Raw genomic sequence first — 24,918 nt, 5'->3', positions numbered from 1 at the left:
TTGTTGTCATTAATGGTTTCTTGCACATATGCTATTACCGTACACAGGAACTGACAGGTAAGCAAATAATAACTTGTCATTAACCCATTTTTCCTTACTGTAGACTTTTCAGAAGAATGTCCTTTATTTAATACAGGGACAGACGAAAGCAAATGATATTCAGCCGCATCTTGTATTCTAGCAGTATGATAGATAACTATAATTGCATGTAATTACATTCCTTATGTTATTTCATCTTTAAGGAATTATTAATCTTTGCAATCGTGCAGACAAGTCTGCATTGAGAAATATACATTGGCAGAAATGTCTGCACGGAAAGGAATTTATATTACACATATGGAGTGGAGAAATCTCCCTGATGTTTTGTATTCACAATTCCCCTGTGATTTACAGTACCCCATGCAACTTTCCCCATTCTTTCACTGCATGGCTGAATCCACCCACCACATGAGCCATTAAGGATAGCTTGTGTAACTGCCATACCTCCACAGCTACCACCCCTCTTATTCTTATTACATGACATCATATTCTACACATTGCTGCCACTGAGCAATATTGGAGTTGGTTGTGATTCACCTGGGTCTCTATAAGCATTTATTAAGGGCTCCCTCCTCAGTCTTCGCACAGTCACAGACTGCTATGCTTTAGAGAACATCCCTGGGACAAAGGCAACTCGAGCAGTATTCCAGACTTTGGGAGAAAACATGATGCTACTACATCTTTTTGCTTGTACTATTTGGTGCTTATCATCAGCACTTACAATAGCTAGTACAATGCAAGTACAGGATTTGGACAATCAGATATTGGTGACCGGAGAAGGCAAGTCACTTACTTTCTTCTTATAATGTTTGATTTTTGTAACTGAGTCATATACTTTTCTATACTCGCAGAATATAGAATGTTTAAGTCGCTCTCAAAGTTTTTATGTGATATTCACTTTCACATGATTCAGGAAAATGAGATTGCAGATAATATGTGATTATAGGCAATTATAATATGTATTTTTATATTGTAGTAACTTTAACAGATTGTCAAATCAAAGACCTTTCAAGGTGGGATAAAGTGATGACGATGTTAGAGAACTCTCAGATGAGACAGAATATGCTGCTTCAGAATTTCGAAGAAGTTAAGGCGGACCTTCAGACAGTAAAAGAAGATCTTGGGACGGCTGTAGAAAACGCATCAGGCTCCTGTAGTGACTGCCTCAGCAGCCTGACTTCAGACCTTGCAAGGTTACTGGATTCAAAATGCGAGCCTGATCTCGCTTCGAGAAAAAATGGGGAAAAATCTGTTCTTTTAAGCCTTGAAATAGGAGAAAGACTGGAACGGATTGAAAACTCTTTAAAGAGATGGGAAGAAGCTGCACAAAATAAAGCTGAATGTCAAGAAAAAGGAGACAATGTGATTTATCCAGGCATCTCTCTCGATTTAGTAGACTGGATCAACCGGCGGTATATACCATCAGGTAATCAATCTATCTTTGATCATATTCTCTACCATTACACACGAATCATAAGCAGTTCTCTACATGTTTTATGTCTATAGATATAGCATATATGAGTTTTACATGTAGCAGAGATAAATTAGTTTTTTTTTCACAACTGTGACATTGCTGTTAAGTGTATTTTGTGAAGGACTGTAGGTAAACTATTGGGAATTAACTTAAATCAGAATTACTATGATGCCCGAACAAACCTGTCACAAAGAGTTAAATGTTGTAAGGGTTGATATATATATATATATATATATATATATATATACACATGCACACATATAATACATACATTCAAGTCCTTTAAAATGAGGACTGAAACATGAAATTATGAACGTATTTATGCAGATGAATCCCTTTCATTTATATCATATCACAGCGGCCATTCCAGTGTCTTGAACCTTTCGAAAGGAACAAGTGTAATTTTAGCAATATGTTATCTGAGCCACGAGTGTAACCTGAAATGCATGATCTGCTAATTCATAAAGCGACATAAAAGTAGAGCGGACCACTCAGAGAAAAACTGCAGATGAGCAGCATGTTTGCATAGCTGAAAACGCTGAGTAATCCTTCTCATGGCGGATGAGTTTGCGTTTAGTCACCCTTTGCCTGTGACTCAGAACAATAAAAGGGAACTCAGCATTAACTCCAGAAAAGAGATAGAATTTCTAATTAGTATAGATATGATAAGGTCAATAAAGGGTAATGTTGTATTTCTACCTTTATGGAAAACATCTGGATATGTAATCTGTCTGATCCGGCAGCTGCAAGCGGTGTCCTGGGCCATGGGAACTAAGCAGTGCTATAAAGTAATGGCAGGATCGACATAGGATGCCGCCCACAAGAATGGCATTGGTGATAATCATCCCCAGCAGAAATCTCATATACTAATAATAACAGATTTACTTGTTAGAGATGTGCATGTTTATGAGCAGTTAATGTTTCATGGATAAACTGCTGCCATATACTGTATTCTCCCCAATGAAGTCTACAATCTGCTGTACACTGGTGTAAAGCCACTGTACTCTACACACGTCTGCACTATAAGGTGCAAAGCAAGCATTAACATCTGTGCCCTAGAGCCTGGGGGGGCCACATTAAAAGACCCTGCCCAAAATAAAGGAGAGAAGTAATACAAATGGCACAATAGTTACAGGGAACAGATTGAACAGTCAGAAAGTTTCTGTTAAGGTTTAATATGCAAATTGCCTCTTGAGAGAGAAAGAGGACTTGAACTCTATAGCGCCACCTGTTGGTAGTAGCGATCCTGCAAGTCACAATCAACACTTTAATGAGTCTTGTAATATGACTTAGGATAAAAGCCAAATGTTAAAGTTTATGATCTTAAAGGGAAAATTCAGCAAACTTTACAAATGCGGCCTCAGTGTACAAGTGATAAATGGTGGTCACCAAAGACCCCTCTACAATAACTTCTGCTATGTCTCGGTGACATATCAGATGTGTAAATGTGAATCTTCCCTTTAGGCTGGGACTACATGGTGACATGTGTCATGGGACAGCAATACTCTGAAAAATATCTATGCAACTTGCTGTCACACGACTATTTTAGAGCTGTAATTTTGCTGTAGAGTCGTAGACATCCAAGTCGGCTGTCGCTAGCCACTTGCAATGAAGTCTATGACAAGTGTTTCCAACACACTTGGGAACATTTGTGACTCTGTAGCAGTTGCAGGGGGTCCGAGGTCGCGACATGACACCATAGGAAATCATTACATCCGAAGTACCAATTTGTTGCTGTGATTGCAGTGTTGTGTGACACATGCAGCCATAGCATTACCATATGGAAGAAACTAGAATCAGTGCAGTGTTTTAGCTCTAACATTAAGGCCCCGTCATTCTAAGCGATCTCGGTAGCGAGATCGCTGCTGAGTCACAACTTTTGTGACGTAACAGCGATCTCACCAGCGAGATCGCTGTGTGTGACAGCGATCAGCGAGCGGCCCCCCTGCCGGTATCGCTGATCGCTGGAAGAAACCTCTGGACATTTCTTTGGTCGCTGGTCTCCCGCTGGCCAGCACGCATCGCTGCGTGTGACAGGCGGGAGACCAGCGATCAGGTGTAAAAAATAATAAAAAAAAATTAAAAATATAGTTATTCTCACCTTCCGACGTCCTGTTCAGCCATCCTGCCTCTCTCCACGCTCCGGTCCCAGTGATCCTTTGCACGAATGACCGCGAGACTTTGTTATCCCTCGAGACCGTGACATCTCGCGGTCATTCTCGCAAAGGATCACTGGGACCGGAGTGTGGAGAGAGGCAGGATGGCTGAACAGGACGTCGGAAGGTGAGAATAACAATATTTTTTATTTTAATTCTATTTTTTACAGGGATGGCAAGCGATGCCGGGCGCTCGGCATCGCTGTGCTGATCGCTGGTGAAGCTGTCTGCGTGACAGCTCACCAGCGATCACATAGCGACTTACTAGCAATCCTGACACCTTGATATCGGTGTCGGGATCGCTGGTAAGTCGCTTAGTGTGACGGGGCCTTTAGTCAGGATCACACACATGTAAATACTGGCACATCAATAAGTCTGTTACTTGGACAGCATATTACAGAATGAGTGACATTACCTCATTGTGATTTTTGTGAATTGTAAAGTTGGATCGAGGTGTCCAGCTGGAGACCCACCAAGTCTTCATTACAGCTGGCCTCTAGAAAGTAAAATATTTCTGGAGAACATTCACTGTAGACTGTCATCACACTGCTTTTATACAAGGGTTAAAAGTATAGCTAGTTTCAGAATTGAGTGTGATGTATTAAAGGTTTACTGCTCAACCAAATCAAAGCATAAAAATCTTTGGTGCACAATGTGATTATAGCTCTCCGTTCCCAAAGAGAACATAAAAGAAGCAAGCTGGTAATTACCATCAGCTCTGAAACAACAACACAATTTCCTCTTTTTTTATAAACTGTAATTGTTGCAAAATCAGGCATGATGGTTAGGATTATTTCCAGGAAGTATGTCATTATATGACATGTGTCTCCAGCATTCCCAGATCTGCACTAAGCGGTTTCCATGGTTTACCAATTACCCTGGATGTCATTCAGTATGGTAAAGCATGTTCCTGTCTCTTTGATTATCCTGGATCCATCCAGTATTTCTAATCTTTCAAGAGATGTAAAGGTGTCTCACCCCAATTTGCTATTTAGTGCCAAGAGAACATGGGGTAATGCTTGCGCTAAAGTGTCACCAAAGGAAAAGTCATAGGAAGGATTTACCCAAATATGGCATGAATGTGACATGATGATACAATTTATGTCCACATTTATGTCTATTTTATGCCAAAACAGGAATTGGTGACAAAATATATATTTAAATCTGTCAAAATTTGTGATTTATATAAATTGATTGCCCCGGAATGTTGATTATTCCCACAATTTATCTACATACGATTTCACAGATTCCTTCACTTATACACATGAGTTTTATTGGTGCTTCTGGTTGGTGGAAGGTGGTAAAAGACATATTTCCACGTGAGAAAACATTGGTTTTTTTTTCAGTTACTTTTTATCTGCAGGTGTTCACACCAAATGCAATAACAATCTGCTCTGATTATATGTTTTTAGTTCCCTTTTTTATTAGCTTTTTTCGGATGTGTTTTTGGTGCAGATTATATTTGTAGCCCTGAATTCTGCACTTGAAAACGTAATCATGTTTCTTTTATGCCTTTTTTAAATGATTAGGGAAAAACGCACTGAAAAAAGAACAGTTCATCAGCGGCTTTAATTACACAGTGGGTATGAGAGTGCATAAATCACAATCACTTTGCTAGAATTGTTAAATCCAGCAGATTTTCTGTACAAAAACAAATGTAGCATTTACGCTCTGTGAGAACATGACATAATACTCAGGCAGCATGAAAAGGAAAGATCTGGGGAATTAGACTAATACCAATTAATACCAACTACTGCCTCCTCTTAATAGTGTAATTAACAGATATCCCTCGCTCTATGTGGTCAGATCTATTCTATAAGCAGTGTGGGTATAGATTGTACTCATGTTAAAGGAAGCAGTTGCAGGAACTCTTGGCTTTAGGCTATATTCAGACTAGCATATTATTGGTCTGATTGCTCTCCGATTGTGTAAAAAACCACACAAGGACAGTACAAAAAACAGTTGCCGATGCACACAAACGATTTTCTACATGACCCATTAGAAGTCACAGCATGCACTAGTTTGCTCCTTGTCACGTACATGAACCGCACGCTGATCAAGTAATATCCCCAAATTCTGTAAGCAAGGGAATCTGTCAGCAAGTTTTTAATATTTAATCTGAGAGCAGCATGATGTAGATGTTGAGACCATGTTTCCAACAATGGTCTGTGTTTTGTGGTTTCAATATCATCAGCGCTTTATCAAAAGGAGATTATCATTGCAAGACTAGTTGTCTCGTGCAGGTAAAAATATCATCTTACTCAGCCTCTGCACGTCATTCCCTAAATCCTTATATAACCCCCTGACTCCCCATGAACAGCCACAAAAAAACATTTTTGATTTCTCCCACACTGTGTGCTATTCTAGTCTGTCTGGTCCGATGGTCCATGGTTTCAGTCCTCTCCACTCTTCGCCCCGGCTGCTGCTTGCCATCCTTGATGTGGATGATGCCTCCTGCATCATCTACATTGCCATGCGATATCTCGCGCCTGCACAGACAAATCACGTCTTGTGCAGTATGCTTTGCCCCGCTACAGGCAAATCCGAAAATCAGAAGTGCGCATGCGCACTTCTGCTTTTCGGCTTCGCCCACAGTCTTGTGCTTCTGCAGTATGCTTTGCCCAACTGCAGTCAAAGGTGAAAAACAGAAGTGCACATGCGCAGTTCTGTTTTTCGGCTTTGCCCGTAGTTGATCAAAGCATACTGCGCAAGCGTGAGATGCCATTTGTCTGAGCAGGCGCGAGATATCTCACAGTGACTCAGGAAGCGTCATCCACGTTAAGGACGGCGAACAGCAGCTGGGGAGAGGGATGAAGAGCCAAAGCCACAACTGAGAATGATCATTCCTTTCAATCAGCCTGACAATTCTAGTGTGTCCGTGTCGTGCTTCATACAGCATGTCCTGTGCATATCCCCTGAATTCTAGGGCAGGCTGCACAATGAAATAGATGTTAGTTGCCATCTTTAATAGTCTGACAGAGTAAACCAGATAAAACATACTTTTTGACTAAATAAAGATATTTAGAAAAATGTTTAATATTTAAATGTGCATTATTTATGTTATTAATTTTATTACATTTATTGGCGAACACCTTTAAAAAAGTACTGTGGATTTGTTGCTATTGTTAAATAGTTATGATATTAAGAATTATGTTTGCATTTATGGCATAGCTAATAGTTCCACTTTTTCCCATATATAAGTGAGAGCTCCAAAATACTGGATAACAGACAGCATGCACAGTCATATCAAGTAGCATTACAATACATTAGTTTTGTTGTGGTGATGCTATATATCCTACCAGGAGAGGACACTGACAGCTTGTGACCCCTGTGCAAGAAATGTGACTGGGCCCCCCAACTTTCATGGCAACCAAGCTACATATATATATAGCCACACCACGTATATGTATACATATATACACAGTATATATCTTACGTAGTCTCCTTTATTATATATATTGCCATCCCTTATTACACAGTGCCCCCTCTTGTTATGTACATCACCGTCTCTTACATATCGGATTATATAGAGCCCTGTTCTTTATTACATACCATCGCCTCTTGTTAGATATATAATGCAATGACGGTTGATGGAGCATGGGAAAGCTTCTTTTCTAATATAGGAGTTGATGGACTGGTCGTCTGGTCACCGGCTGCTCTGTCAGCAGTCATGTTATATCTAACAAGAAAGACGACTATGTAATAAAAGAGATTGTGATTAAGAAAAATAACAGCACTGTACATAACAGCAGAGGAAGCTATATAATTAGGGATGGCACCATATATACCTAGAGAGGATAGTACATAATAAGGGACAAGTGTTATACATCATATAAGAGTAAACAATGTAAGTACACTATATACTAAGTGACTATGCTATACATAATAAGTGAGTACAATATAAACTAAGAGACTGTGCTATACATAGTAAGTGAATACACTATATACTAAGGGACCGTGCTATACATAATAAGGTTACATTCCTATATCCATGTGCAGTGTCAGTGCCAGCTTTCTCAGACGCATTGAGTATTACCTTTTTAGATCCTCAAAATCAGATCAGAACAGGACATTCTCTAATCCTCAAGAATCTATTTCTCAGATCCGTGATTTTCATGGATATGTAAATGAACCTATAAAAATCTACAAGTGTGTGCCATCCAATAAAAAAAATCTGGCAGCACACAGACATTTCACACAAATGTGAGAATGTGACCTAAGGGATTTTACAGATAACATTATCACTCCAAGTCATACAGTGCAGATAGAGAATAATACTTAAGGCCCCGCTACACATAACGATGTCCCAGTGATACCACCAACGATCCGACATGGATGGGATCGCTGGGACATCGTTAGGCTGATCGCTGGTGAGCTGTCACATAGACAGCCCCTCCAGCGATCAGGAGCAGCGAGCAAGCTGGTTTCCAACGTAAACAGCGGGTAACTAAGAGCCGCGCGGCTCCTAGATACCCGCTGTTTACATTGGAAACCAGCGTCCAGCGTCGCTGATCGTTGCTCTCCCACTGCCACACGCAGCGATGCTTGCTGGCCAGCGGGAGACCAATGATCAAAAAATGGCCCAGGATGATCCTGCACGATCAGTGATACCCAGCGGGGGGCCGGTCGCTGATCCATGTCACACACAGCGATATCGCTGACGAGATCGCTGTGGCGTCACAAAATCAGTGATCTCGCTGGCAATATTACTGTGTGTGATGGGGCCTTTACATCCAGGTACTTACCACTGACATCTCACCTGATTAGAGTCGTTTTCTGCTGTTTCTTCTCCATCTGGTGAGACCTTCTCCCAGCCACAACTCGTCTTGTCACAATGATTGTCACAGCCCTGAAATTAACAAGGTCACATACATTGTATAGATACATGTGTCTCCCCCATGCTGCACCCCTGAATGCAGATATTTATTCCACCATTAGTAGACTATTAGCCATGCACCAGTCAAAATATAAAGTTATAAGCAGCACTGTGCCCCCCATTAACTATAATCTCTGCCACCCAATAATATAAACTATTCAGTCTCTGACTCTCCCAAATTAACTGAAAAGCTATGTGCACAAGGAATATACGCAAGGTTTTACAGTACAAACAACGTGAATGAGATCCCTGAAGTCTCATGCACACGTTGTTTATTTTTTCCTTGCAAATTTGCAGAAGATTAAAATCTGCATAATGTGAATTCTTGCAGCGCATTTCACCCATATTAATGAGTGGGGGGAAACACGCAACAAAAACGTGGCAAAAAATAAATTTTACACAGTGTTCTTCCTGCCAACATATTAGGATATGCAGCAGAATTTTCTCCTGCAAACCCTAAAAATGTGGACATAGTCTTAGTCCCAGTCCTGTGTCCCTTTCACTCATCATAAGTACTTGATAGCATCAGAATGAATTTGGGGGGTGGGAGAAGACATTATCAGATACTGAGCATCCTCCGCCTTCTCTCAATTCATTGCAAGTCCCTGACAGCATCTTCTCCCGCCTTTCAGTTCATTATAAAGTGTCTTATACACCTTGCCCCCTCTTCTCCCCAATAAATGTTATGTCCCTGATAGTGTCATAATGAATTGACAGGTGGGGGGAGGATGTGATCAGGGACCTAACACCCTACTCCACTACCCAATTCATTCTACATTCATATCTAAAGTCCTCTTCCCCTGTTCATAAATCCATTCTAAGTCCTCCTTACTCCCTTCATTGCCCTATCCCCCGCATCCCTTTATTGTCCTCTTCCCCACCTCCATCATTGTCTTCTACCCCACCCCTTATAATGTCATCTCTGTCACCTCCCTCACTGTCCTTCTCACCCCAACCCCATTATTGTCATCTCCCTCACCCCCCCTCATTGTCCTCTCCCCCACTTGTCATTGTTCTCTCCCTCACCCCATCAATGCAACAAATATGAACCTAGCACTCAACTTAAAGGTATTTGTAAGGCGGTTTATTGTAGTACACGAAAAAAGACGTTTTGGTCAATGTGACCTTCTTCAGTTACTTGTGGTATATAGATTGTGTAGAGCTTATGGGCATCTATCAGAAAGGACGATGGTGCTTTAGGCATTGAGGAGAATGATCTCTCTAAGGTAATGAGCTTGTCAGTATATAGGACACCGCATCTGGAGGCACGTTTGCCCCTCTCCTATATACTGACAAGCTCATTACCTTAGAGAGATCATTCTCCACAATGCCTAAAGCACCATCGTCCTTTCTGATAGATGCCCATAAGCTCTACACAATCTATATACCACACGTAACTGAAGAAGGTCACATTGACCGAAGCGTCTTTTTTCGTGTACTACAATAAACCGCCTTACAAATACCTTTAAGTTGAGTGCTAGGTTCATATTTGTTGCTTTAACGGTTTGGGAACCTAACCTTAGCACCATCTTGAGTTGTGCTCACGTTGTTCTTTCTATACGTGTCACCCCATCAATGTTCTCCACCACCTCCATCATTATCCTTTCCCCACCTCCATTATTGTCCTCTCCACCATCCCCATCATTGATCTCCCCCACCTCTATCATTGTTCTCCCCTCACATCCATCATTGTCATCCTTTCACATCCATGGTCCTCTCAACCACAGCTACCATTGTCCTCTCCACCATTCCCATCATTGTTCTTCCCCACTCCCTCATTGTCCTCTCCTCCACCCCCATAATTGTTCTCCCCACCTCCATCATTGTCCTCTCCACCATCCCCATCATTGTTCTCCCCACCTCCATCATTGTCTTCTCCAGCATCGTCATCATTGTCCTCCCCTCACATCCATCATTTCCATCTCTTCACATCCATGGTCCTCTCCCCCAACCCCATCATAATTCTCCTCCACATTCACAATTGTCCTCCTCCCACATCCATCATTGTCCTCTCCCCCACGTCCATCAATGTTCTACAACAGTACCCCTCATTGTACTGGATCTCTCTCGCAGCATCGGCAATTTTCTCTGAGTTCTGACACAGGCACATGCTGCTTGCTGACATCATCAAACCACGCGCACCTGGGTCAGACAAAAAGCACCAGGCAGGAAGCAGAAGACGGATTCCTACAGGAGAAAATGGCAGCAGATCTGAGGTATCGCTCCCTGCCCGCTGCACATGATGAGGGCAATCTGGCCATGAGCGCCACAAAGTCTTGGGATCTGAGAAACAGGCCAGATTGCCCTCATTAGTAGCTGATCTTCAAGGACCCCCCAACCTCCCGGCCCCGATGCAGCTGCATCAGCGGTATGTCTGCCCCTAAATCCTACTGCTGATGAGCCGCGCTACTAAATTCTAGGAAATTCTTATATGGTACAATGTTACTTATTTCAGTATCTTTCTTCAGTTGTCTGTAATTCAGTCAATAATTTCCTATTTGAACTATGGTCCATGTTGCTACCATGTCTGTTTAATTTTGCCAAAGCCAAATCAACAGATTTTGACACAGTATTTTCATAAATGTAGCCACTGGTGAGGTACAATATCACTGTGGTATTAAGACATGAAAATGGAGTATAGTAGTTATTGTTGTAAAGATTTGGGATGTCTGTTCATTTGTTTAGGTAGTTTGATGGCACCGGTTTCTCATTCTGGCAGTAAGGTAGCCTCAGTGATTTTGATCGATGCAAGTCCTGTGGCATGCAAAAGTTCTCCACTAGGATTGGAATAATGGACTTCTGTTAATCAGTAAGGGTAAGGGATTGTGCTGTAGATTTTTCCACGTGGATTCAAAAGACCTGCAGTTTATCTGCGGATTAGCCTGTGGTTTTGCCTGTGGTTTGACACCTGTACAATGGAGCAGATGTAAAACCGCTGCGGATGCCGCACAAAGAATTGACATGCTTCGGATGTGAAACCGCAGCAAATCCGCACGGAAAAATCCACAGCATGTGCACAGTTTTTTGTTTTTCATTGATTTTAATGGTATTGTACAATGTAGCAGAAACTGCTGCAGATCCGCAGGGCCAAAACCGCAGCGGATCCACAGCAGAATCCGCAGCATGTGCACACACCCTTAGGACTGTCTTTCTGCAACAACTGGAAAAATCTGTCCAGGTGACATTGTAACAGTGGTTGTGCTAGGTTCAGACTTACCTGCACAACTTGACTAACAAAAAGACTAAGCTCCCAGTTTATCAAGATTTTTGTACCCCAGTATTGATAAAGAGTGTGCTGGAGTAAGATGCACTAAATTTATTAAGATGAGTGTACCTCTCATTGAATTTGGTGAACTTTTCAGCTACTGTGTCCCTCAGACACTTCTTAGCAGAAATTATGATGAATTTTTCAGCTACCCTTGACCATGCCCCCTCATCGGACTGGCATCAAAGTGCCTAAAATTGTGAAGAAAAAAATACTGCAACATTACAAGCAGTTTTACACTAGAATAGCGATTTACTTACAGTTGTGGCCAAAAGTATTGACACCCCTGCAATTTTGTCAGATAATACTCAGTTTCTTCCTGAAAATGATTGCAATCACAAATTCTTTGGTATTATTATCATCATTTAATTTGTCTTAAATGTAAAAAAAACACAAAAGAGAATGAAGGAAAAAGCAAAACATTGATCATTTCACAAAAAATTCCAAAAATGGGCCAGACAAAAGTATTGGCACCCTCAGCCTAATGCTTGGTTGCACAACCTTTAGCCAAAATAACTGCGACCAACCACTTCCGGAAACCATCAATGAGTCTCTTACAATGCTCTGCTGGAATTTTAGGCCATTCTTCTTTGGCAAACTGCTCCGGGTCCCTGATATTAGAAGGGTGCCTTCTCCAAACTGCCATCTTTAGATCTCTCCACAGGTGTTCTATGGGATTAAGGTCTGGACTCATTGCTGGCCACCTTAGAAGTCTCCAGTGCTTTCTCTCAAACCATTTTCTAGTGCTTTTTGAAGTGTGTTTTGGGTCATTGTCCTGCTGGAAGACCCATGACCTCTGAGGGAGACCCAGCTTTCTCACAATGGGCCCTACATTATGCTGCAAAATTTGTTGGTAGTCTTCAGACTTCATAATGCCATGCACACGGTCAAACAGTCCAGTGCCAGAGGCAGCAAAGCAACCCCAAAACATCAGGGAATCTCCGCCATGTTTGACTGTAGGGACCATGTTTTTTTCTTTGAATGCCTCTTTTTTTCTCCTGTAAACTCTATGTTGATGCCTTTGCCCAAAAAGCTCTACTTTTGTCTCATCTGACCAGAGAACATTCTTTCAAAACGTTTTAGGCTTTTTCAGGTAAGTTGTGGCAAACTCCAGCATTGCTTTTTTATGTCTCGGGGTAAGAAGTGAGGTCTTCCTGGATCTCCTACCATACAGTCCCTTTTCATTCAGACGCCGACGGATAGTACGGGTTGACACTGTTGTACCCTTGGACTGCAGGGCAGCTTGAACTTGTTTGGATGTTAGCCGAGGTTCTTTATCCAACATCCGCACAATCTTGCGTTGAAATCTCTTGTCAATTTTTCTTTTCCGTCCAAATCTAGGGAGGTTAGCCACAGTGCCATGGGCTTTAAACTTCTTGATGACACTGCGCACGGTAGACACAGGAACATTCAGGTCTTTGGAGATGGACTTGTAGCCTTGAGATTGCTCATGCTTCCTCACAATTTGGTTTTTCAAGTCCTCAGACAGTTCTTTGGTCTTCTTTCTTTTCTCCATGCTCAGTGTGGTACACACAAGGACACAGGACAGAGGTTGAGTCAACTTTAATCCATGTCAACTGGCTGCAAGTGTGATTTAGCTATTGCCAACACCTGTTAGGTGCTACAGGTAAGTTACAGGTGCTGTTAATTACACAAATTAGAGAAGCATCACATGATTTTTCGAACAGTGCCAATACTTTTGTCCACCCTCTTTTTTATGTTTGGTTTGGAATTATATCCAATTTGGCTTTAGGACAATTCTTTTTGTGTGACAAATTAAATGAAGATAATAATAACAAAGAATTTGTGTTTGCAATAATTTTCAGGAAGAAACTGAGTATTATCTGACAAAATTGCAGATGTGTCAATACTTTTGGCCACAACTATATACCCATTGTATGAGTGGTCCTCTGCTAGGCAAAACTGTCAGCTGTGTAGCTTCTCAGATCAATGGGTAGAAACAATTGATTTCTGAGTGCAAATAATGTTGCAAATAATGTTGTTTTTGAACAGAAATGGCAGCATGTCTATATAGACTGTAACGTAGAACAATAGAGCTTTTCTTCTAAATCAGGGATATCAAACTCAAATGCTCAGTGGGCCAAAATTAAACCGCAGATAAAGTCGAAGGCCAACCTTGATATTTATTAAAAAAATCTACAATTGAGAAAGTTGTTCCTGGTCAAACATAACAATGAACCATTTCATATGTAAACAAATTTAAAGGGGTTTTCCGATGAAAAAAGTGCATTTTAAAAAATAGATCATACTGTATAAAAAACAAGTTCCACAATTGGATATGTTAAAAAAAAGTTCTTGTCCCAAGATAATCTTATAAATGTGCCGCTGTGTAATAGATATGTCCAACCACGCAAGGGACGTGGAAAAAAGGGAATGGGATAATAGGGAGGGATAGGATCAATTAGTAAGGGGTAGGAAAGCATTGTGGTAACAGGTGTGAATGCTTGTAAAAACTGCTATGATAAGGGTACAAGAAAGGATAAGGTTATGTAGCCACAGCTATTAACTTCTGCTCAAATGACTGACGTAAGGGTCAAGAGGTTGGAGTGTTGGGACTAGAGATCTAGAAATGAAGATGAGATGGAAGTCGGAAATAGGCGGATAAAAATATGTAAAAAAAATTGTAAGATTAGTGGAAACCTGTGCAGTACATAGGTAAAGGTATGGCGGTGTATTAAAGGGCAAGGAGATATGTATGAGTAATGCTAGATGAGACCAGTAATAAGGATAGGAAGAACATAGGGTAGGCAGAATGTAAAAATGGTATGTAGTCAGGGAACAGGCTTAGCTTATAGGGAATGTCGTAATAAGGCCAGTGGTGATGAATAGTGATGGTAGGACAGTATGAAAAAGGAGATAGGCATAACATTGCAAAGCAGAATGGGTATAACAGTGGGTAGTTAAAATTGAGGCTTACCTATAGGAAGAGCCGGAAGGGGGTCAGTGGTTATGGCACTAAGCAGGTTGTGTGTATATTGTGCATGTGTGGGATGCGGGCAATGGAAATACTCGCGGTGCCACATTATCAAGGAAATATCATTAGGTGTTGGAGGCATGTACAGGTGAAGGAATGGGTGCTCCGTGTCATTGGTATTGGTGTGGTGGAGGCCTCATCGATAATGTCAATGGCAGATTGTTACAGTAGGAGGATGTGGGGTATGGACTTGTAGTATTAGGCCCTGTGCACACGGTGCAGATTCTGTGCAGTTCTGCAGCAGATTTGGCCCTGCAAAACTGCACGTGATGTACAGTACCATTTAAGGCTATGTAAAACAAAAAACACTGTGCACATGCTGCAGTTTTTTTCCGCGCAGATTTGGTGCGGAATAAAAGAGGCAGCATGTCGCTTCTTTTGTGCGGTTTTGCTGCAGTTTTCGGGTATGTGCACACGGTGCGGATTCTTCTGCGGATCTGCAGTGGTTTTGGCCCTGTGGGTCCGCAGCAGATTGAGGGTATGTGCACACATAGTTTTTTGTCTCTGCGGATTTTGTAGAGAAAACCGCAGGAAATCCGCAGGACAAAGTGCTGCGGTTTTTATGCGGTTTATCTGCGTTTCTTCTGCGGTTTTACACCTCATAATGGATGAGGTGTAAAACTGCAGCGTTTCTGCACCAAACAATTAACATGCTGCGTTTTGAAAACCGCAGCAAAACCGCGCGGAAAAAAACGCAGCATGTGCACAGCTTTTTTTTATTTCCATAGGAAATAAAGGTGCAGAGCCAAAAACGCTGCGGAAACGCAGCAGAAACCGCAAAGTGTGCACATACCCTTAGGTGTGTTGTAGAGTACCATTGTTTTCAACGGTAAACTGGAAAACGCTGTGCACATGCTGCGGATTTTTCCGCGCGGATTTGCTGCAGTTTACAATCCGCAGCATGTCAATTCTTTTGTGCAGAACCGCTGCGGTTTCACACCTCATCTATTATGAGGTGTAAAACCGCAGGGCAAAACCGCAGGCAAATCCGCAGATAAACTGCAGGACTTTAGTCCTGCGGATTTATCTGTGGATTTTACTACAAAATCCGCACCACCAAAAAACTACGTGTGCACTTACCCTTCCACCTGCTCCATTATAGAAATCTGCAGGGGAAATCCACACAAAAACTGCACTCAATCTGCACTAAGGCTACTTTCACACATCCGGTGTGTGGGGTGCGGCGAAAAGCCGGGCCGCCGGATCCGGCCTGCAGCGGTGATACCGGATGTGTATGCGACGTCTGATACGGCTCGGACATGATTTAAAGGAGCCGCAGGAGGAACATATACACCGGTGGACAGAGGCAGCCGCTGAGAGAGACAGCTGCTGAAAGGGAGGTGAGGAGAGGGGGGTGGAGAGAGAGAGAGAGACATGGGGGGTTAACACTCAGTGTCCAGGAGAGAGAATCTCTCTCTCTTGCTGGGCACTTGTGGGGTTAACCCCACAGAGAGATCTCTCTCTCACCCAGACACTGTGAGTGTTAACCCCACAAGTGCCCGGCGAGAGAGATCTCTCACAAGTGTCCGGGTGACAGAGAGAGATCTCTCTCTCTCTCGCCGGGCACTTGTGGGGTTAACATTAACAGTCCGGGCATGCACTGTTGAAAAAGTCGGTCCGGCGCTGACAAAAAACGTTGCAGAGAACCTTTTTTGCAGATGCCAGACGGCTAATTTTTGCCATGTCCGGCAACAACCGTACACGACGCATAACCATCCGGCACGATGCGGCGACCATGAAAGCTTATGGGACAAAACCGGATCCGGTGCTGGATCCGGTTATTAAAAATTTTGCCGCATCGTGCCGGATTACAAAAGCCGGATGTGTGAAAGAGGCCTAACATTGCACTAAAACTGCAGGTAAAACTCAGGTCATTTTACCTGCAGATTTAATAAAATCTGTGCGGAAAATTCCACAGCAGAATCCGCACCGTGTGCACATAGCCTTAGCATGTTCTATGCTAGTGCTCTGTCCAGTGGCTATGAATCTGAACTCTTTCTACCCTGGCCTGTATTCATAACAGCGCACGTTTGCTACTTGTGTGCAGCAACTCACATAAATAGTAACCACTGAAGGCTGAACTGTGCTCAGGGATCACATTCAGGAATCTGTAGTTTAGGTGGATGAAAGCAGGAGAGTACAAGCATTGATGTACCAGGTAACAGGTGCAGTACTAATATGATTTTTATGAGGATGAAGTCCCCTACATCATTGTATAGTTAGCTTGAAAGACATTTTGGGAGTTAAATACTCCCTTTTAAGGGAATTTATTAATAAGATCAGCCCCCTCAAACCACATATATGGACCTGCATTGACACCTTTCTCTTCTATCCATTGCTGCATTCTAGAGAATTTAGCATTTCATTTCACATACAAATGAAGTATAGGAACTCTGGACATGGCAGAGCAATTCCCCAGCCTCTGCCTCCCCAGTATGTTTCCCAGCCTCCTTAGGCCTCTTTCACACTTCAGTTTTTTACAATCAGTCACAATCCGTCAGGTTTTGAAAAAAACGGATCCTCAATTTTCTTTTGAGGATCCGTTTTTTTTCCCCATTGACTTCCATTACTGGCGGATTGTGACGGATTGCCGTCCGTTGCATCCGTTTTTTTTGCGGATCCGCCAAAAGTTGCTGTCCGTCACCATCCTCAAAGATTTCAAAACGGAGCTTGCAACGTTTTTTTTTCTGGCGGATCCTCCAGACACTAATTTAACCCGAAATTCTTTCTGGGTGCTGGACAAAAAAATTCTCTCTCTCTCTCTCTCTCTCTCTGTCTGTGTGTCTCTCTCTCTCTCGCGTTTCGTTTAAATTTTCTCATTTTCAGGATCCGTCTGAAAACGGATCCTGTGCCATCCGTTCACATCAGTTGAGAACGGATCCGCTTGTCCGCCTTTTTGGCGGATTTGAACTGATGCAAAAAACTGAAGTGTGAAAGAGGCCTTAGCATGTTTGATAGCTCATTGCCTGATTTCTAACCTTAACCCTTACATCACACAGGCTAATCAGGTTAAAAAGCAGGCAGAGGTTTTTTCAGTGCTGCTGTATGTCAAAAGCGCTTAACACCTTATTTGTATACTAGATGGAGGCCTGATTCTATGGCATTGGGAGGGTGGCAATGTCACAATGGTTTTTGTCCCAGCAATGCTGTAGCTCTTCAAGAGTCTCATTTGCCCATTGTTGTCTTCGACATTTTGCCTTTGCAGCTTTCCTTTCATTGTCATTGGCATACTTTTTAGGAGGAGCCATGTTGGTGCTGATCTTTGCTTTTTAAAGGGGTTTTCCCACGAAAGAAAGTTCATTTTAAAAATTGTCTGTGTCTGTGTACAGAACATACCACAGCAGGGGAGGAAGCAAAAGACAATACTGACATTACAGCAGGAGATTGCAGAGGATACATTTTGTGAGGTAAAATATTGTTTAAAAACAGACAGGGAAATAATTTACCTCACAAAATGAATCCTCTGTGATCCCCTGCTGTAATGTCAGTATTGTTTTTTGCTTCCTCCCCTGCCCAGGAGATGTGATATGCCTTGTACCTGGTCAGATAGACAATTTTTAAAATGAACTTTCGTTCGTAGGAAACCCCTTTTATGTGACCGGCTTCCTCTGCCTGCAGACACGTCGCGCAACTTCCACCGGTATCAGCCAAATGATTCACTACGCCTGACTGGAATTCGTGCAGGTGGAATAAATCAGACTGCCGCCATCTTTGGGCAGACAGATAGCGGCGGTCACATTAAAACAGTGCATGTGCTCCTCCTGTACAAAAGTGGCGGCGGTCTGTGAGTCATTCGGCTGATGCTGGCGGCGTGTTCGCAACGGTGTTCCACTGGTGGTACCGCGCAAGAGGCTGCGTACAGTGTATACAGTGTGTGTTGCGTACGGCATATACAGAATGTGTGTTTGTGTGGTGCGTACAGCATATACAGTGTGTGTGCGTGTGGTCCCTACCGCACATACAGTGTGTATTTGTGTGTGTGTGTGGTGCGTATGGCGTATACAGTGTGTGTGTGTGTGGTGCGTATGGCGTTCCACTGGTGGTACCGCGCAAGAGGCTGGTACCACCAGCAGTTTCCATATTGAGACACCAATCACTTGGGTGTCCCAATATGGCGGTCGGTGAACTTCCGCCGCTTGGAATCTGGTATCCGAACACGGGTGGATGGAACAGGATGTGAAGACATTACAAGGTAAGTATATATTAAATGAAATAAGCCACTAAATTTTCAGGAAAGCAACAACAGATAGAAGAAACTTATGTATAGTTGCATTTACATTTCAAACACCTGTATGTCTATACATGTGGTTGGGGTTTTAATGTTGATCTTACTGACAAATTTTAAAGGATTATTCCCATATCCAAGATCCTATCCCAATATGTGGTAGTTGTAATAATAATATTAGCAAATACCTCCAGTTAGAAATGTAGTATAGTTCACTTGCTACACGTGCATGGCATTACATTAGCTTAGGTATCCATTATTACGACTAATCATGTAGTGATTGTTATTTAAATGTTCTTGGTAATGACCACTAATACCTAAGTTATTCCAATGCCCTGCACATGGTGTAAGCAACATAGAAATGTAGTATAGTTCTTCTAATTCACTAATTGGAAGTATTTGCTAATATTGTTATTATTATTATTACACCTACTACATGTTGGGATAGGATCTTGGAGATGGGAATACCCCCTTAGGTTACTCGTCAACCCAGAAATTAGCGTAGCAACAGAAGTGCAGTAACTAAAAAAACGGGGCACGATTAACAAATGTCAAATTCTATGATACAGCCATGACAGCTCTAGGCTCATCTTTGCTGAAAAATGGCTGTTGTTGAGACACATTATTTAAAGGGACTAGCCCATTGTAATAGCTACAAGAGAGGACCCTTACCGATCCTTAGGATTGGCTGTGGAGTGCTCTTTTTGGATAGAGCAATCATCATGCAGTCATAATTGACTATGCAACTGACAGAGTAATTAGCTATTTCTGTCAGTCACATAGACAATGTGAAAAGTATATAACAACAAACTGAACAAACTGGAGTAGGATGAGCTGCTAGTAGAGGATCAGGAACGTCCATATAAAGAAAGGCACATCAGATTTAATTTGAAGGACATCTTGTTTCATGAACGCTATGTTCTCTTCATCAGGTTAATGTATTTTATTGGTGGCAGTCCCACAGACAATGGCAGGTGTGGTTGTGCCTATGCAAACAGAAGACTCTAGACTCATATTCTTGGAATTATGTGGGATTGAAATAGTCTGACCCCCAGCAATCGGTGATTTACTACTTATCCACAGGATAAACTGCTTCATTAAGCCAACTCCTGTACCACAGTCTAGAGAAAAAAAATCAGTGTTTCCAGTATAATCACTCAACTTGTTACAATGGAAAATGAGGCATGGCCTCTGGGCTTTGCAGTCTTTAAATGTCCTCATTTTGTTTTCCAAATCAGCTGAAAAGGCTTCATGGGCTTCACAGAGGTTTATTAGTTTCTTCCTTGCCATGATTAAATCAAAAGGGTATGTTAACAAGGTAGATTTTTCACAGAAATGTCCACAAGTCTACCATGTATAAACATATCCTTATGAGACAGAATATCCTAGGACAATTGGTGCTGTCCATACTCTACTACAGTGGCACAGAACTGATTCATAATTAAGTATCATAAAGAACATAAGCAGATCAAGGAGAACAATGTTTTTCTAGGTTGTCTATTTATGTGGACTTATCAACGAGTCCCCATTATATGTCAGGAAAATTGGGGTGATATAGATTCTTTATGAACCTGGACCTGTTGAAGCGTCTGTGTACGCGAAACGGCTGTCGTCCGTCTTTTTCCCCGCATGCCTCATGTTATCAGCCCGTCCTTTATTGTGTGACCTTTAATGGTTGAATAAAGAAACACTGCACTGCAAATCTGGGTGAGTGCCGCATCTTTTTTCTTCTTTTACAAATTTAGCATGATTCATAATTAAGTATCATAACGAACATAAGCAGATCAAGGAGAACAATGTTTTTCTAGGCTGTCTATTTATTTGGACTTATCAGCGAGTCCCCATTATATGTCAGGAAAATTGGGGTGCATATAGATTCTTTATGAGCGTGCCAACAAAGCAATAAAACAAGATTTGTGTTGTATGGAAGTTGCACTTATATTATATACAGTATGTGTTCGATGTAATTTAGGCATTGAAGCTTTCAATAAAATTTCTGCGGCTGGTTTTGATTTCACATAAAACTTGGAAAAGGGCCAGAGCAGCTCTTAAGGGAGTTTCTAATCACAGTTTTTCTCGTTGGTCTTTCGCAGAATTGTGTTAAGTTTCAGCAGAGCTGAGTGTCTGTTAATTAAATAGCCAACGTTAGACAGTGTTACTGACATTTCTGACCACATATCTGAAAAAATGTCTTAAACATCAAATGGGAAAAGGATTCAAAAACCTTTAAGCATTCAAAGGCAATATGTCATGTCTACCATGGAATAATGGGCAAGGTTGAAACTGTTCAATTGTTCCAGCTATAAGCATGGATAATTTAAAAGCACGCTGACTCTGCACAGGAAATGAGTCAGAGACATTCCCTTTAGGAAGGCCCCTGTAAGCTTCATTAATCTAGTGACAAACTATATTAAACTATTAATCCCTCGTTATTTAGTCTAACAAGTTTCTACATTTTTTATTATTCATTATTTAATAATATTCATAGCTTTTTACAAAAAGAAGTATTTCAGAAGTATGGCATAGATGTTTATTTTACCAGACACATCGATCTTGCAGTCCATAGGTAATGTCTACACTAGGTTCTGCAAAACTAAGTTCAGAATTACAATGTTTAGTTAGGACTATATCATTTTATACTATAGCCCCAAGAACTAAGAGACAGGTAGTTGCTCACTACCAGCCTGTTGTGCCTAGTGCCGATCTTTCTCAGCACAGAGTGGTCACAGACCGCTCTTGCTGGTGATTCAGCGGCTAAGGCTGGGATCACACATGTGAGAAACACTGCCAAGTCTCGCATGTTGATACTAGTCACTGCCGCCGGCACTCAGGAGCGTAGTGTGCAGCTCCATGTAGTGCTATGCGGCCGCATGCTCTGATCCGAGTGACGGCGGCAGTGCCGGGTATTAACATGCAAGACTCGGCCGTGTTTCTCGCATATGTGATCCTGGCCTAAAACTGATCTCACATTGACAGATCAACGTCTTCCACTCTGCTGATGGGGCACGACTGCTGATGTTATGCTGATTGACAACTGGCTCCCTGCTGCACCACTGCTAGGAGCCGGCTGTCAATCAGCATGACTTTAGCAGACACGCCCGATAGACAGAGCAGCCCAGAAGAAGAGCTGCTCTGTTGATGTGGAGCAATTGAATCACCAGCAGGAGCGGTCGTTGATAGCTCTGAGCCGATGCTGAGTAATATAGGCAGATAGTTGCCTCTGTTAGCAGCAAAATAGTAGTCCTGGATAACCCCTTTAATTGCATTGCAGTCTTCTGTATGTACATGAAATGGAGGATGTGTAATGGATTTTTCAATTCACAACATGCTGTATCCATTGCAGATGTGAGCGCCAAGAGTTGAAATTTCAGATAATTTCATAGTTAAATTTGCAGCAAAATTGAAAGACCTTAGACATGAGGCCTAATGATTTAAATTTGTTCTATTTTACATGGTATTGTTTTTGAATTTTTCAGGTTGTGATGCTGCATTACTATTTCCAATGAGGTCACCCAAAATTTATGCAAGTGTGCACCCGGCTGACATAAAACTTCAGGCCTTCACTTTCTGTGTGTGGATTAAAGTTACAGAAGCCCTGGAAAAAACCATCATAATCTCATATGGCACCAAGCGTAATCCTTATGAAATCCAACTGTATTTGAACCAGGAGTCTCTTGTACTAGTTGTTGGTGGGGATTCAAACAAAATATCTGCTGAAAATGCACTGCAGACAGGAAAGTGGTCTCATGTGTGTGGCACATGGAACTCCGATGATGGCAAAGCAACTTTATGGGTCAATGGAGAAAATAAAGCAACAAATTATGGACTGGCCCAGGGTCATGTCATCCCTGATAAAGGCATATTCCAGATCGGGCAAGAGAAGAACGGCTGTTGTGTAGGAGGAGGTTTTGATGAATCTTTGTCATTTTCTGGAAAGATTACAGGGTTTAACCTGTGGGATAAAGTACTCAGTGATGAGGACATTTTGAACACTACAGCTAACGCTGACTGCAGTATACGGGGCAATGTAATTGGTTGGGGTACAACAGAAATTCAACCACATGGGGGGGCTCAGTACATTCAATAAAGTTTCTAGGCATTTAATACAAACACATTATATGTCAGATGGAATAATTCAATTACTAATTTGAATATTTCTGTTTAAAAATATGGTATATCCTCCAACAATTAAGATCAAGTCTCACAAATTCAGAATCTCGGTATAATTTTTCAATCTTCCATCTGGTATCGAATCATAAAGTATAGATTCCATGAACACTATCTTATGGGATTGTATATTTGGCAGCTCCCTAATACACTTCTATCTTTAGATTTGCTTTTTTTGAGAGTATTGGGATTCCAGTCAAGGAGCAGTAGCTGGGATACCTTTCTGGCAGTCTTTATACTGACTATGATTCTGCAGATACAGGCTGCCATAAAATAGAATTTGGCCTGCTGACAGCCTGGAAAAGACACCATGGGAAAGTTCATACCCTCATGGCTTCCATTCTCTATTATCAAAGTGCATACACCGGTAAAAGATGATCAGAAATTCCCTAATTTATGAGCATGGATCCTTTCTAGATTAACCTATGCTGTAGCACTTTGCATATATCTAGGCTTCATTCATAAAGGCAAAGCAAAGGAATCTGTAAATTGTCACACAGAAACCCTGTGGTTCTGGAGTATGGAAGCAAAGACATTCAGTGTACTGCTTTAACGTGCTCCATACAACTGAATTTAGTGGTTATTCCCCCCAATAAGCAATATTTTAGGCGAGAATAGCATAATAATAGCATCTCACGTTTCTGCCAAATTCATATAGAATTCAATATGAAAATCCAACATATAATGCTGAGGATATATAACAACTTTGCAGTGACACATAACGTATGACGTTACTACATGCAAGCTAATATAAGTCATTGTGGTCACAACCCAGTGGTTGATGTGACCTTGACAAAAAATCTGAACCAATGGGTCACAACTTGAACAAATTTACTTCAACCCCAGACTAACTGCTTACAAATCACAGGCATATGGAGGTAAACTTGGAAATCGCTGAAGTCTATGGATTATGTTTTACAGCTCCGTACAACTTGAGAGGTTATACATCAGTTAGGCCTAAGACCACATGCACATGTTGAGTATTTGGTGAGTTTTTTACCTCAGTATTTGTAAGCCAAAGCCAGGAGTGGGTGAAAAATCCAGAAGTGGTGACATGTTTCTATTATTCTTTTCCTCTGATTGTCCTACTACTCGTTTTGGCTTAGGGTGGTTTCATATTAGCGTTTCAGGGCGCAGCGACGGCCTGCGCACGGCCGCCGCCAAGCCCTGCCCCCTGCCGTGCCTCCTCTGGTAGCTCCGCTTACCAGCGCATGACGCTGCATGCGTCCTGCATCCCCTATCTTTATCACTGGAGACGCAGGCCGTGCGCAGTATGCGTTTGGCGGTGCATGCGTCCTTTTGACGGTGCGCCGAGTGCAACCAAATTGCAACAGGTTGCGTTGGGCGCTGGTCGGCACACCGTCAAAAGGACGCATGCGCCGCCAAATGCATACTGCGCACGGCCTGCATCCCCAGTGATAAAGATAGGGGACTCGGGACGCTGCAGCGTCATGCGCCTGTAGGCAGAGCTACCGGAGGAGGAGCGGCAGGGGGTGGGGCTTAGCGGCGGCCGTGCGCAGGCCGTCGCTGCGCCCTGAAAGGCTAATGTGTAACGACCCTTACAAATACTGAGGTAAAATACTGACCAAATACTGAATGTATGCACATGGCCTACGAGAGAAATATGAGCTTCACTCTAATGAATAGTAACAAGAGAGAGGAACTTTACTGTGAGGATACGTTACCACAGTCAGTATATGCTGCTGGTTGGACGCTGCGTA

The 24,918-nt window shown here is 42.1% G+C and overlaps 2 protein-coding genes across 3 annotated transcripts in view; one reads left to right on the top strand and one right to left on the bottom strand.

Moving 5' to 3' along the window:
* Positions 1 to 24,918, bottom strand: part of VEPH1 (ventricular zone expressed PH domain containing 1) — a 915,267-nt gene that overhangs the window by 774,873 nt on the left and 115,476 nt on the right. The window lies entirely within an intron of this gene.
* PTX3 (pentraxin 3) lies at positions 470 to 23,555 on the top strand. The gene is made up of 3 exons (XM_073578994.1): positions 470 to 819; positions 1,016 to 1,465; positions 22,507 to 23,555. Exons 1-3 carry the CDS (start codon positions 705 to 707, stop codon positions 23,115 to 23,117), a joined length of 1,176 nt encoding a protein of 391 aa, XP_073435095.1. The 5' UTR covers positions 470 to 704; the 3' UTR covers positions 23,118 to 23,555.

The sequence above is a fragment of the Dendrobates tinctorius genome, unplaced genomic scaffold (assembly GCF_039654945.1).
Source record: "Dendrobates tinctorius isolate UK_male_01 unplaced genomic scaffold, ASM3965494v1 ptg000060l, whole genome shotgun sequence".
In the NCBI taxonomy this organism is placed as follows: Eukaryota; Metazoa; Chordata; class Amphibia; order Anura; family Dendrobatidae; genus Dendrobates; species Dendrobates tinctorius.
Note: the sequence above shows the minus strand (reverse complement) of the source record. Positions and strands in the feature narration are given on the sequence as shown.